The sequence below is a fragment of the Poecilia latipinna genome, unplaced genomic scaffold (assembly GCF_001443285.1).
Source record: "Poecilia latipinna isolate Pla-1442-1.1 unplaced genomic scaffold, P_latipinna-1.0 Scaffold123, whole genome shotgun sequence".
In the NCBI taxonomy this organism is placed as follows: Eukaryota; Metazoa; Chordata; class Actinopteri; order Cyprinodontiformes; family Poeciliidae; genus Poecilia; species Poecilia latipinna.
The window spans coordinates 422,114-435,469 of NW_015112739.1; the positions used below are offsets into that span (position 1 = coordinate 422,114).

Here is a 13,356-nt window from a genome sequence, read left to right on the forward strand (position 1 = left end):
TTTTTTTTTTTTTTTTTTTTTTTAAAGAAAACATTTCTGTTGTAGGTAACAACAGAAAACTTGCAAAAAAAAAAAAAACCCTGGTGGTTTTAAGTACCATTACAATTTTCTAATTCCTACAATGGTCATAAAATAACTAGAACCAAAGCTACATTTTTCATCTGAACACACATGAACAATCTTCTAGTTATGCATTATTTTCAAATGGGAATGATATTGGAATGAGCCAGCAGAGGGCACTGCACATCAAACCAATAAGTTGGTGAATTATTTGGTGTGGGGTTTTTTGTGAAAAGCAAAGGGTAAAATGCTGTTGTGGTAGAATGCAGAGATTCATGCAAACTGATCGCAAATAAACAAGCAATGAGACATTAATCACTAATCAGTAGTTCTGGGCCAAAAAGATTTTATCTGCCAATACAAGTTTCTAACCACTTCAGTCGTCTCAGCAAAACATCTCCAAATCCAGCATGTTACATTTTAGACAACTTCGAAGTTCAAAATGGCATAACAGAGTAAATTTGATGTACTGTCAAGTATTGCTATCTTATAGTTTGAATGAATGAACACGTCATCTTTTTGTAGAAAATGGGTTTTTAACAATGCTGCTTCTATTGCTGTACTTCCTCTGCTCTGACTTCATTTTAAACAGTTAAGTGCTCAGAATATTAGTCTTCTATTGGTCATAAGTCAGAGTTAATCAGATTCAAAAAAAAAATCTGTTTTGATTAATTGTGACGAACCACACTTGACTGGCTGATTTCCAACAAGGAGAAACACATTCACTGTAAAGCCAGCCTTAAGTGCATATAGTTCACATTTACTTTGTACTGCAATCACTATGAAACCATCTAAAAGAATGCCTTATTGGTTTGATTTAAATTATTTTTCATTTCAACCAACCTCAACTCAAGGTACCTTCTGGGTCTCAGAGTAAATGGAGTCAGAACACAGCTTCTTGGTGGCATTCATCAGAAAAACTACAGGAACCAAAACCAAATTGTGCACAACATTAAGAGAGACATTTTGAACCAAAATGTATCATACAATTTATGAACTGCTTATGGTTTATAAAGTCTGGTATTTAAAAAGCTGCATAGCTTTGTCATTTGTTTCTAGTGTTTTTTATACAGAACAGTCTTTTAATCAATATCGGCAAACAATGGAAAGAGCAAATCTGTGCTAATTTTGTTACACATTACGGTTTCTATTTTTTAAACAGTAATGTAACAGAAAGCTTCTTTGTTGACAATTTTCACTTCCTCGGAGAAGTGGCCAGCTCCACAGAGACGGCTACTCCCTGCTGGAAAAAAAAAAAGTGCTCAGGATGAGCAAAGAGGTCACATGAATTATGTATTAACCCTAAAAACGAACTTCGTTTTAGTGACATCTTTTTACTTACAAAGCTTTCCATTTTCTTTTGAACAAAGTCTGGAAAATGAAGCAAGCTGGCCTGAGCTGTGAGCGCTTTACTGCAGTCTTTTCATGTCTGGCTTTTGGAAACTATTTTGTAACAATACTGGGCATTTGTGTAATGAACTCAAGTTGGCATTTCCTTTTATCCAAAATATGCTGAAGTTTATTTAATGGTAGCGATTTGGAACCAGGATGCCGAATAAGAGGAACACATAAAAATAACTGGAATATTACTTATTTTTTTCCTAGCTCTTACAGGAGATCCTACAGATAAAACTCAAAGCCTTTTACCAGAGCAGATAAGCAACAGAAACAGAAGTCTGGTATTCTAAAATCTGCAAAGCTTTGTCACTTGTTTCTAAAGCTGCATCTATCCCCTTTAACATATGTAGTCCAATAGAAACACACATCTTCCTCCTGCTGTCAATGTTTTCACCTGAAGCTGAAGTACTGGAGTAACAATAGCATGATGACTCAGTTTTCATATGACTTGTTGATCATTTGGCTCATAATGTATGTCAGTGTGTCCAGCAATCGTGTGTTGATAAGCTTTAAGAAAAGCTTGTTCTCCTTGTTCGTAAACATGGTGCTTTGCGTTAAACATTGTAAAATTCGTGGGACAAAGGTTGTCACTTAGAGATAAACAGAGAAATGAGCTGGTAGACAATCTTGATCACCCTTGACCCGGATTGGTTTAATTAGTATGTGCAATTAATCTGTGTCAAGCACAACCCCTACCTATTAAATATGCTGACATACCCAAGACTTGAAGTATGCTTGATGCTCAACTATTCTGCCAAAATTTAATTTAGCAGAGTCAACAGCCAGACCACTGGGGTAACCACAGGTATTGAATATGAAGTATAATGTTTCTCAGGTAAGAAACTATATTTTACTTTTTACTTCCTTTTTTGTGTATTTGTCAGTACAAAGCTCCTGTTTATATCCCCAGATTGTGCTGTAAAATCAAATCAAATCAAATGGTCTGACAGTAAATTCACCTAATTTAGACATAAAACATGCAAAATATTGCAGGCACAATATAGCAGCTATTCAGTCAAAAAGACAATTGAAAAACCTGCAATCAGTAAAATAATATTCAACAGTAAGGTTCTCAGTACCCTAACTTATACATGAGTCAAATAAATCTCACAACACTCTCTATATCAAATAATGTCAAGTAATAAAGGAGACATTCGTTCAAAGTCAAATGCAGGTTGCATCAAAAATAAGCAATCCTGAGTTGAGTTACGAAATCAAAACTTCCTAAGAACATGGCCGTCAACTGTTTTTTAAATGTCATAGTAAATTTGTTGTGTTGATGCATTTTGACGTGCTTCACCCCAAAGGTATTTCCCCATCGCAACACGCAAATTTCCCCATTCACTCTGAGCATTATAGTTCCACACCACATCGCTTAGGATTTGTTGTCGTGTGCTTGCGCAGTGTGAAGGAAAAAGGAGGTAAGCTGCACACACAGGCTGTGAAGCGAGATGCATGTGATTGGTTTTGGCTTTTTCACGGAAATCGGACGATTATAAATCGGTGGCTGATCGATCGGCACACATCTAGTAATCATATAAAGTAGCATCAACAAAAGCACCCCGTTACACTGTATTAAAAGAAAAGTGCTTTATATTAATAGGGAAAAAGAAATTCAGTTGTAATTAACTTTGGTTTCATTTAAACCATTTATATTATCAGACTTGTCTCTTGAATGAGTGGCGTTAACTGATGGAAGATCAGAGGAAAATAGACACGGGGGCATATAACTGTTCTGAGAATTAACTCAGAGATCTTGTCTGCCAATCTTCACAGATGGTATCTTCTGCACGTCTTTTTGAAGCTTCACTGCTTTCCTTACGACTTGTTAAATTCACTCTTACTCTCTTGCTCTCTCTTTCACAGCGGAGCATCTTGGTGCACTAAAACCATTGAACAGACAGCTTATGTCTGCAATAACTCAATCATGCAGCTCTTACTGAAATGGTAATGTGACACAACGGCACCAAAACTGCATTACAACTGATATTATACACCACTATTGCATTATCAGTCAAATATGCTGTCTAATCTTATTTTTCAGAAAATATATTGCATGATTTGATGAACAGGGTGAAGGCTGAATACGAAAAATTGTTTAATGAAAATTTAAAAAGCATCTGCCAGAAACCAATGGGTCTTGGACTTGGGATTCGGAATAATCTGAACAAATACTTGCTTTGCTCCTTGGAGTTTAAATAATTAAAAAAAACAACATTGATGATTTTCAACAGTTTAAATCTGTTCTCATATCCTTTAGAGCCATCACTTAGTTAAAAAGGTAGCTACCCACCTATCCGGTGGAACTAAAGAAACTTTTTAAATTAGAAATAAGAAGCCAGTAACAGTAGTCATTTTTCTTTCAATCAAAGATGACAGCTCCTATTTACTTTGGCTTTTTTTAGGATAGCACTAAATCACAACAAATGTCAACTGAAGGTCCTTTACAAGGTCATTTAAATTAAGTTATATAGAGTCCAACTTGGGCAGAATTAAAATCACATCAATGCTTCTCATTATACAGTCAGAATAAGACCCTGATACAATTGCACATTCCAGTTCAATCTAACTATAAAACCAAACCCAGTTTAACGTGGTTCCTCACAGACAAGGTAAAGGTTAGGAAAAACTTATATGCACATCAGCAGATTTACTTACTGACACTTTTTAAAGTGCGAGTGGAACAGCTTTTAAGTAGTTCATAGTCAACGTTTAAATTTATTTTTTAGTCTATTTTTAAAACAATATCTGGTATTTTTATAGTCAGGTATGAAAGCTCCCATTTCATCAGTTTTGGGGTTACATCTGTGCATCAACACTCCCTTGTACCACTTAGCAGTCACAACTTCTCCTTTTCCTCTTTGAGCCCTTGGTATTCTTAAACTTCTCATATCCTTTTTCATGTTGCTTGGGATTACTAAATAGGGTCAAATCTTACAACACACCGTGTCTGTGAAAACCAGGTCACAGTAAAACAGGAATTTACTGTTATTTTAAAACAAATTGGAGATCACCTTTGAAACTGTTTAACGTCTTTTCGCAATTAACAGCTAACACTGATACAGCAAGCTCTACTAAAACAATTCTCCATCTGTTTCTTAGAAAATGTATACTTACCCTAATTTTGACATTTCTAAACAGCTGTCAAGATTTTCAAATCCAACATGTTCCATAAAAAGCAGGGCCGAAAGTTTTAATTTATGACAGGCAGTGAAACAAAGCAAAAAGAAGCCTTATACGAAACTCAGAAGAAATACCAGGAAACCATGAAAGCTTTCAAAAACAGAGTCACAAAAACATGTATACGTAATCAAAAAAGCGCTGTTGCTGCAGTAGATGTCAATATGATGCACCTACTCACCCCATAGCTTAAAAATAGCACTAGCATCATTGTGACTGATTGTAATTAACATCCAACCTCCAAAAATGTAACTGATAATTTCTCACATGTGAGTGAAATACACTGTTGGAGCATTAGAACATACAAAGTGCCTCGTAGTTCTTTGGTTTTAGTGTATGGTTATATGGCTACTAATGCTACAAAATCAATGCTTACTGTCTTTATTACAGCCACGGACATGTGTTGAATGCATATTAATCTTGCTGTGTACAGTTCAAGGACCACAATAAAAATGAGCCTAAAGCATCTCTTAAAAACACAGGCAAGATTATTTCCAAAACATGCAAAACAAAGCCACACAAGTGGAATGCCCCACCTTATGACTTTATCCAGGAGGAAGCTTAAATCATTGAACATCTGGGTTGAAATGCCAAGCAGCATAATTACACAGAAAAGCCAGAAGTCTTTGAACTGTCAGATGAAAAACAGGAGGACAGTATCAGCTGAAATGTCTGTCCAGCTGTCTCTACTCCAGCAGGATGCACACAAAACCCATTTAAATCACCACAGACATGAACCTTTGATGTCCTTTTAAAATAAGTGCAAATTAGCTTCACTCCCCACTTCCCAAGAAAATTCTGCACAAACTGGAGTCATAAAGCAGGGGCCCGTCACTCTTTGGTTTCATGAAACGGCATCACATCTTTGGCATTTCATCAGCTTATTTTTTTCTCTTTTTTTAAGCCAAGTTGTGCACACAAATTTGTGTACACAGCTTAACGAAAGCCATCAAAGTCAAATTCCTTTTCTTGATTCATTTCTGAAAAAGAACGCATCGTATTCAAACTCTTCAGTGTATTACAACAAACCTCCAGTCAGTAAGTAAGCTAGTAAATACAGCCTTTACATATTATGTGGCTTTTGGACATCTCTTAATGTGGAGAAAGATGTCTACAAGTTAAACTGTGTACATTGTTTCTATTTACAACCTCTGAGCAGACAAACAGGAAATATTAAACATTAAACATGATATACTGCCTATACAGTTGGATTTCATTAAGCGGTCGCTTTCCAGCTGTAAGTCTTCTAGGCACCAGTCAGCGAGGGAGGCCAGAGTTAGAACACTGATTTATTCACTTTTTATGTGATTAAATGACAAATACATGTGGTCAAACTCTCACAACTCCCTCATGTTCTTTCTCATCTTCTGGAGGCCCTCACATGTCTGTGAGGAACTGTTACTTAAACCCTGGAAGCATTTGTAAAATGAGGAAACAATGACATGTGACAAATGAGATGACTACCTACTTGCACAGTTTCAAAAAGGTAACACCAATAGACAAACTTTAAAGACCTCACTACACCACTACACTACACTATTTTACTATTTTTATGAGAGGGACTGTAATGTTAATTGGCAACAATTATCATCCCAAATATTTGACTTTGTAACTTACCGTTTTGAAAGCTATAGTATATTTTGTCTTTCCTATAAAAAGAAAGAATCAAGAAAATATAAGGATTAAGTCTTAAGTAACTAAGAAGATAAGGAGGTTTGAAAGTGGAAAAAATATTAAAACTTATTGGGCCCAAGGGTAAAAAGTGTAATTAAATCTTAAAGATGTCTCATGGGAAAAGGCCAAACCACAGCATCTTGATCGAATTAAAGTCAGACAAGTCAGACTTGATTAGTCAGACTTTAATTTGTCATAGTCATTCATTTGTCCAGAGACAACATTAATTTGTCTATGACAAAATAATGTTGTCATAGACCAGGATATCAACATGTAGAGATACCAATGTATTCATCTGCATTTTGCACAGCCAAACTCTGTGGCAACATATTAATTTACTGATGTTGTACATTAGTCTGTTTGTGGACAATTGTATTTCAACTTCTGGTGCATTCCAGATGAAATCTTCCAAAATGGAAGATGAAAATTGCCAAAATTCTGTGTTAATTAGATTTAGAATAGTACAATGCGTGCATGTAAACATATTTTTAATACAAAGCAGAAGATAAATATGATCTAAAGAACAAAACTAATTTTAAGCCTGATGGTGCGTCCATCCTGTACAATAAACAGGATGAGGCTGAGGTGGGCATTGTTTTTAGAAGATGTTTTGCCTCAGTGCAACCACTTCCATTAATATTACAGGAAGTTAAGAAATAACAGACTCCGGGGCTACAACCCCCCATTAAATAATCTGTTAGTCTTGTGTGGAGCACCTCCCAACATCAATTTGTAGCTTAGACATTTTAAGTCATATTAGAATGTAAGTCCACAAATCACAAAAATAATATTTTTTTTTAATTTAATCTCTTCACATGTAAAGTTAGGAGTTTATTTTTCCCCTTTTTACAAACAGCAGTGATAAGGTCCTTTTGTTGTGTTGCTTTATATGCACCAAAATGAAGTGCTGTTGAACATGAGCTATAAGTGAATAATAGTGGCGCAAATATTCCTTACTATACAGAATTGTGTGCACATTTGGTGGTGCAAGTTGATGCTAATGCAAACTGTTATGTGGAATCTTAAGTACTTTGGTAGAAGGCAACTGGACTTTTTTTTTTTGCTTCTTGAAGATGTTTCATTTCTCAACCAAAAAGTTTCTTCGATTCTGAACATGTATAGGGAGCATCAGGCCCACAAATATTAGTCATAACAATAACACAAAGCCATTAAGGTCACGAGTCTCTGGCCCCACTTTCTGTTCAGTTTAATGTGTGGGTCGATGATCCAATATCTATAATATCCACAACATGCTTCGCTGCCTTACGTAAATAAAACTTTCAACCTGTCTTTCTATGGATACTTGATTTGAAAATCTTGGCAGCTGTTTAGAAATCTGAGAATTAGGGTAAGAACACATTTTCTAAGAAACACATACGGAGAACATTGTTTTAGTAGGGCTTGCTTCACCAACATTAACTGTTAATGTGAAAAGACAACGTTAGTTCCAAATGTGATCTCTGTAGGTTGTTTTGGGCACGTGTCTAAAGGTGTGAATTGCTGTTAAACCTCCTGAGGAGACGAGTCGAGGCTGCATCAAAGGTGTTAGACAGGCCTGAGGTCACCGCCTCCGTTCAGTGTCGGGTTTTATGCTCATCATACTAGATGGCTTCTTTCTCTCCTCTCGTAAACCATGTGTCTTTCCTGTCCAAACTTCACATCGCCTTTTTTTAAAAGAGAGCTCTTTGTCCTCGAGTTGTTAATTAACTACAGAGTTGTGTTCTACTTTAGCACTTGTCCTGTTTAGGATGACTGATAATCTACAATAGTGTGTTGTGAAGGACCTAATTTCAATAATTGTCTTAAAATGTAATTAATATTATCAGATGGTAATTTAGGCTTGTTTTTATTTCTGTCCATCTTCCTATCAAATCAACAGCTTCTCTGTCCCTGTTGAAGAAAAGATTCTCTATAGCACAATGCGTCTTTATGTGTCTGATCTGACCAGAGCTCTTTCCACATGTTTGTTGGGCTTGCTACATGGCTGGAGCAATCTGGAAACAGAACTTCTTTGGCTTTCTTTTGCCTTGCCACACTTCCATAAGAGCCAGTTTAGTGGAGCGTGTATGACTAAGAGTTGTCCTATTGTCTCTCCTGCAGGTTATCAATGACTTATTGGCTGGTTCTCTGGTAAAAGCTGTCTTGCTCTTCCTTTTGGTTTGGGTAGGCAGCAACCTCTTAGAATTTTTGAGATGTTCAAAGCATAGGAAATTGCTTCCAATTTAACGAAGCACTAAAAGGCTTCTTCGCAACACAAACCCAGACCCATCTGCTGTGTTGCAGGGTGGATGCTCTTTGTTCACTAATGCTTTCTAATAAACTACTAATAAACTACTATTGTGGTCAAAGAGAAGCTATATTTATACCGAAATTAACTAACCCATAAGTGAACATTTTATCAAATTGGTGACTTCTAGAGACAAGTGGTTGCAATGGATTTTTATAGAGAAATTAGACTAGAGAAGAAAAACCATGTATGTATTATTTCTTCCACTCTACTTTGGTGCACCTTTAATTTGGCACGTCTCATTAAATCCAAATGAAATATTTTAAAGTTTGTGGCTGTAAAGAAATAAAATGAGTCAAAAGTTCAAGTGCTAAGAATACCTCAGCAAGGCACTGTAAAAGATTTGTCCTCCAACTAATGATGATTCTTATATTAAATGACAGACTGATGGAGCATTAAAGCTGAGCATTAAAACCTTCCTGTAGAAAATATTCTGCCTGTCATTTAAAGCATCATTAAATGAGGATTACAGCTGTCATAACAATGGGATGCCTTTTATTTCTGAACATTGCACAAAGCAAACGTTATGCTCCCTCTGTGGTTTCATTACTGTTTCACTACCAGCTGTACAGAATGTGCTGTAGGGACAGCATGACTACAGATCACACCCATATATCAGGCGTGTTGTGCTGATGTTGAGTTTGGTTCTCACACGAGAAACAAAGCAAGAGGAAGAAGGTTTATCGCAGTGGTTGGACTGCAATATGTGTTTAAAAAAAAGCGTGAATGTGTCCAGGATTTGATACTGTGTGGCCTTGTCAGAGGCAGGTAAATACACCACACAGGTAAACAGAGTCACGGCTCCGGGAGGGTTGTGGTCATCCTCTGTGTGAAAAGCTAACTATGTCTGAAAGTTAATTCTGTAGGCATCAAAAGAGGTTAGTAGTTTTATTCAGAAAGCTTAAATATAATAAGACAAGCAGGATGGTGGCTATCAGGTGCTTTTAGACTGAAGAAGGAGTTCAGTATGTCTCCAGGTTCAGTTCCAGATTCCAACCAGATCTCAACAGTGCCTTCTTGTTGACCCAATTTAAAAAGAAACAGACAACGACAAAGAGAGTCATAAAGATGACAGTTATAGTGAGGGAAGACAGACAGTTTGGTCAGGGAGAAATATTAAAGGAAGGTGAAGAAAGTGGAGGCATATGAAAGCTATGGTAACCTTTCAAAGAGTGACAATATAGTGGAGGGAATGACAAAGGTATAGAGAGGGAAATGATGAAGAAGGGGTAAACAGAAGGAAAAGCTAAAGGCGCCTGGAAGAAGGGGGGAGGTGGGCTGAGCAGGAGGGAGGAGAGAAGCTCTGCTTCTCCTAATAAAGCAAGTGTATTTGAAAGGAGGTGCTGTGTTACCACAGAGAAAGAGGAAGAGAGGGCTGAAGAGAGAGAGGAAGAGAGAGAGAAAGGGAAACAGCAAGGGGCACAGGATAGAAAGAGCATTGTGTTACTGCTGAGAAAGGACCCATGTCTGCACAAAGAGGTAGGTGTACTGCTGTGACTGGGTGCAAGCGCAAGATCTATCTAAAGTCGGAAATCTGTTTCTGTCAACGTAACCAGTAGTAGGATGAACAAGCAGCATGTATTGACGTATCTGTTGAGCATGTGCTGTATATAACTGTAAGGCTTGTAGAGGATACTGTAACGGTTTGAAGCAGGTGTGTGACTTTTACAGAGTGTGTTATTGGAACCCTACAGACGACAGAATCATGTGCTGTTTTATGGCGATCTTATTTTACTATGACTGAATTAGTGTGATGAGTGTTCTTGTTTGTTTTTATAATCCAGCCAGTGGCAGATCATTAGGTTAATGATGTTATCTGATGGGGGTTGCCTTAAGTTTAATTGTCCGCATATCTCAATAAAAGCAAATAGCTGAGTAGAGTTTCCGCTTGAGAATCTATTTTTGTGGAAAACATCCCATTAGCAGAGCTATCAGGTTCAGTTAAAAGTCAATAAAATAAGCAGTATTTTTAAATATTCCTTTATCAAGCCGAAGTTATGTTCAGTGGAAGAAATTAAGCCATCAACAACGGAATACAATAATTTCTTATTTAGTAAAAAATATTGAATTAAAAGATCTTTTTAAAAATATATTTGTGTACAAAGAGTAAGAGGGGGAGGTGGGGGGGGGGAGTTTTTTCAAAATGGTACTTTCTGTTTATCATAAATGTAATGTTATAACAATAGTTAAAGTCTAACGAGTGTAGTTAGACATCGATGACCCAGTTTTTAGGATTTACTAACTTCTGGTCCAGCTCTATCTAACCTCCCAATCCAGATTTTGACTGATTTATTTAAGACTGATTGAAAAGATAACAAAATTTTAAAATAAATAGAACCAGATTACAGAGCTTGTTCTTTTTACATTGCAAATATAATCCAGGTGGGACGGAGAAAGTACCGTACAAATAACTGCAACAAATATTTCCAGATCATGCCATTTTAGAGCGAGTAAGCTATGTTTTTTCATTAACTGCATCTTGTATTACAGTTGGAAACATGCCGATTTCAAACAACATAGCATCTCAAAACTTTTTAACTTCTTAGAACTTCAAGAAGTATGAATAAAATTAAGAGATAACAGCATAAAGAGTGTATTAATTTCTAATTTGAATTACTTGAACCAGTATCTTTAATTATAGGAAAGGGCTGGTTAAATCCACCCGTTTGTCTTTGATATTTACGCTATAAATATCTAATTAATTCATTATGAATTAATTTTAAAGGAATTAATTTTGGCTAAGTATCAAAGATATGCACATTGGCACAAACGTATCTGTGTTGGCGCTGTGCTGAAATGTACGTTATAATCACCATCACTTCAAACCTTAATGTTTGGCTGTACCCGTTTAAACTTGTTCAACAGAGAGTTAGTGACAGCCTGTCCACCCTGACTTTAAAAAGGCAAAACCACTTCCCTGTGGGAAGTCCACATGCTCTTTGTTTCACTATGGCCCAAAAATAAAGACCTAATTGCTGTGGTGAAAAATATCTTTGATGAAAGTGAGAAACCTAATAAAATGTTCATACTGTCATGATTTGATGTGAAATTAGCTTACAGATTTGACGCCAGTACACTAACCAAAAATTTCTAACTCTGGGTCAATTGCAATATTGCCATCACTTGACATGCATACTGAGGATTTCCTGAGGGATACCTTTCTAATCAACAACTTTCCTAGACCAAAACTAAAATAACCTTTGTTTCAGATATTTAAAATGTAATGTTCAGACAACCATGATTTTGTTTTTCAATCTAAAATAACCTCTAGTTGGTCTGCTTCAAGCCGTTTTAGCCCAGTTCATGAATGTTACTGTCACCGATTTGAATCAAGAGGTTTAGGAGGAGACAGTAGGTTCACCCTCATTTGACTCTGGTTTCACAACTCCCGTTGGTTTGGCATCCTCTTCCTCTCTTTTCTATGTTACCATACAGTGTTTATCTCTGCTGGAAATCCAATACATGCGTGTTTGCATTATCAATGGAGCAGAAATGGGAAAGTAAAAGAAATCCCTCTTTAGTGGGGATATATTTATTCTTTCATTTCGGCTCAAATATGTTATTACTCTGCAACAACACAAATTTATAAGGATTTTATTTATTCTCATTTTACTAATAAACTGTAAGAAACTCAACTCACTATGCAAGTCTGACTCAGTCTCCTGTGGATCAATTTTCACAGTGAACTCAGTCAGAATGCACTGCTGTGGAGAGGAAGTTTGAGGCAACTGAACCCAACTCTGCTTCTTCAAATGTTGCAAGTGTACTGGACTTTTTTAACTATGAACCAGACAGAAAACAGTATGCATAGACTGGCAGCATCGCAGTGCTGCCAGTCTATGCTCCCAGTCAGTGCTCCCTTAATTTAATTTAATATTAGACGACAATAAAAAGTGTAATGCAGAATTGTGATTTAATTTATTAAGCATATCCAGACTAACCTTGTCCTTTATGAAAAATCAATTTCATTAATTCAGAAAAAGAACATGGGGGGTGGTACTCGTGGTCAGATTTGTAGGGTTGTCACGACACAAACATTTCAAACTCAAAATTGATGATTTTTGATACTAAAGCAATTCTACCCATATTTATAAAAATGTTTCATTTAAAAATATCACTTCCATGTCTAGCAAAACAATAGACAAGATAATGTCTTAATGTTAAATAATTAAATTCAAAATTAAATTTAACTTTTTTTTTAAATAATTCCAAAGTTGCTTATAAATCATATTATTCACGGTTCTTCAAGGAGTTGTAATTGCTGATGACAGAAATAATCCCCTGTAGCAGTCAGTATTGCAGTACATCTGAAAAAGCCTCTCACGTTTTTTTATGTAGAGCAGAGTTTCCCCCAGAAAACTTGTTAAGCCCGGTGGTCGGGGCGTCAAGTCGGTCCACCAGCGGTCCACCATGTTTTTGTATTAAAAGATGTTACGTTGACAGGAAATGTAAAAGTATTACTGTGTAATTATATGTTACAGGAAAAGATGTCCAGTGAAATGCTATTTAAACCTACAACTAGTCTAAAAACAACAAATTTTCACTTCTGTTTGATCCAAATTAAGTCAGTGGCTCCATCAGGGCCAAGGGCTTCAAGGGCCCCATAAATGCTAATAATTTAAAACAGACCACAGATACATAAATGTAACACTTGTTTATTGAGATTACCGATGCTGTTAAATTTTATTCAATTCTTTAGGTATGCATAAATTAAATTATTTTAAATTGTTTAACATTTAATACAAGATTTTAAGGAG

The 13,356-nt window shown here is 36.2% G+C and overlaps 1 protein-coding gene and 1 long non-coding RNA gene across 2 annotated transcripts in view; one reads left to right on the forward strand and one right to left on the reverse strand.

Annotated features, from left to right (window-relative positions):
• LOC106945015 (uncharacterized) overlaps window positions 1–13,356 on the reverse strand; it is a 67,888-nt gene that overhangs the window by 36,620 nt on the left and 17,912 nt on the right. The gene's annotated exons all lie outside the window — the stretch shown is intronic.
• The window catches only part of entpd1 (ectonucleoside triphosphate diphosphohydrolase 1), a 35,467-nt gene continuing 31,851 nt past the window's right edge, over window positions 9,741–13,356 (forward strand). The window contains exon 1 of the mRNA XM_015028408.1: window positions 9,741–10,078. Coding sequence (XP_014883894.1) covers window positions 10,063–10,078 — 16 coding nt within the window. The 5' untranslated portion in view covers window positions 9,741–10,062. The remainder of the gene's footprint in view (window positions 10,079–13,356) is intronic.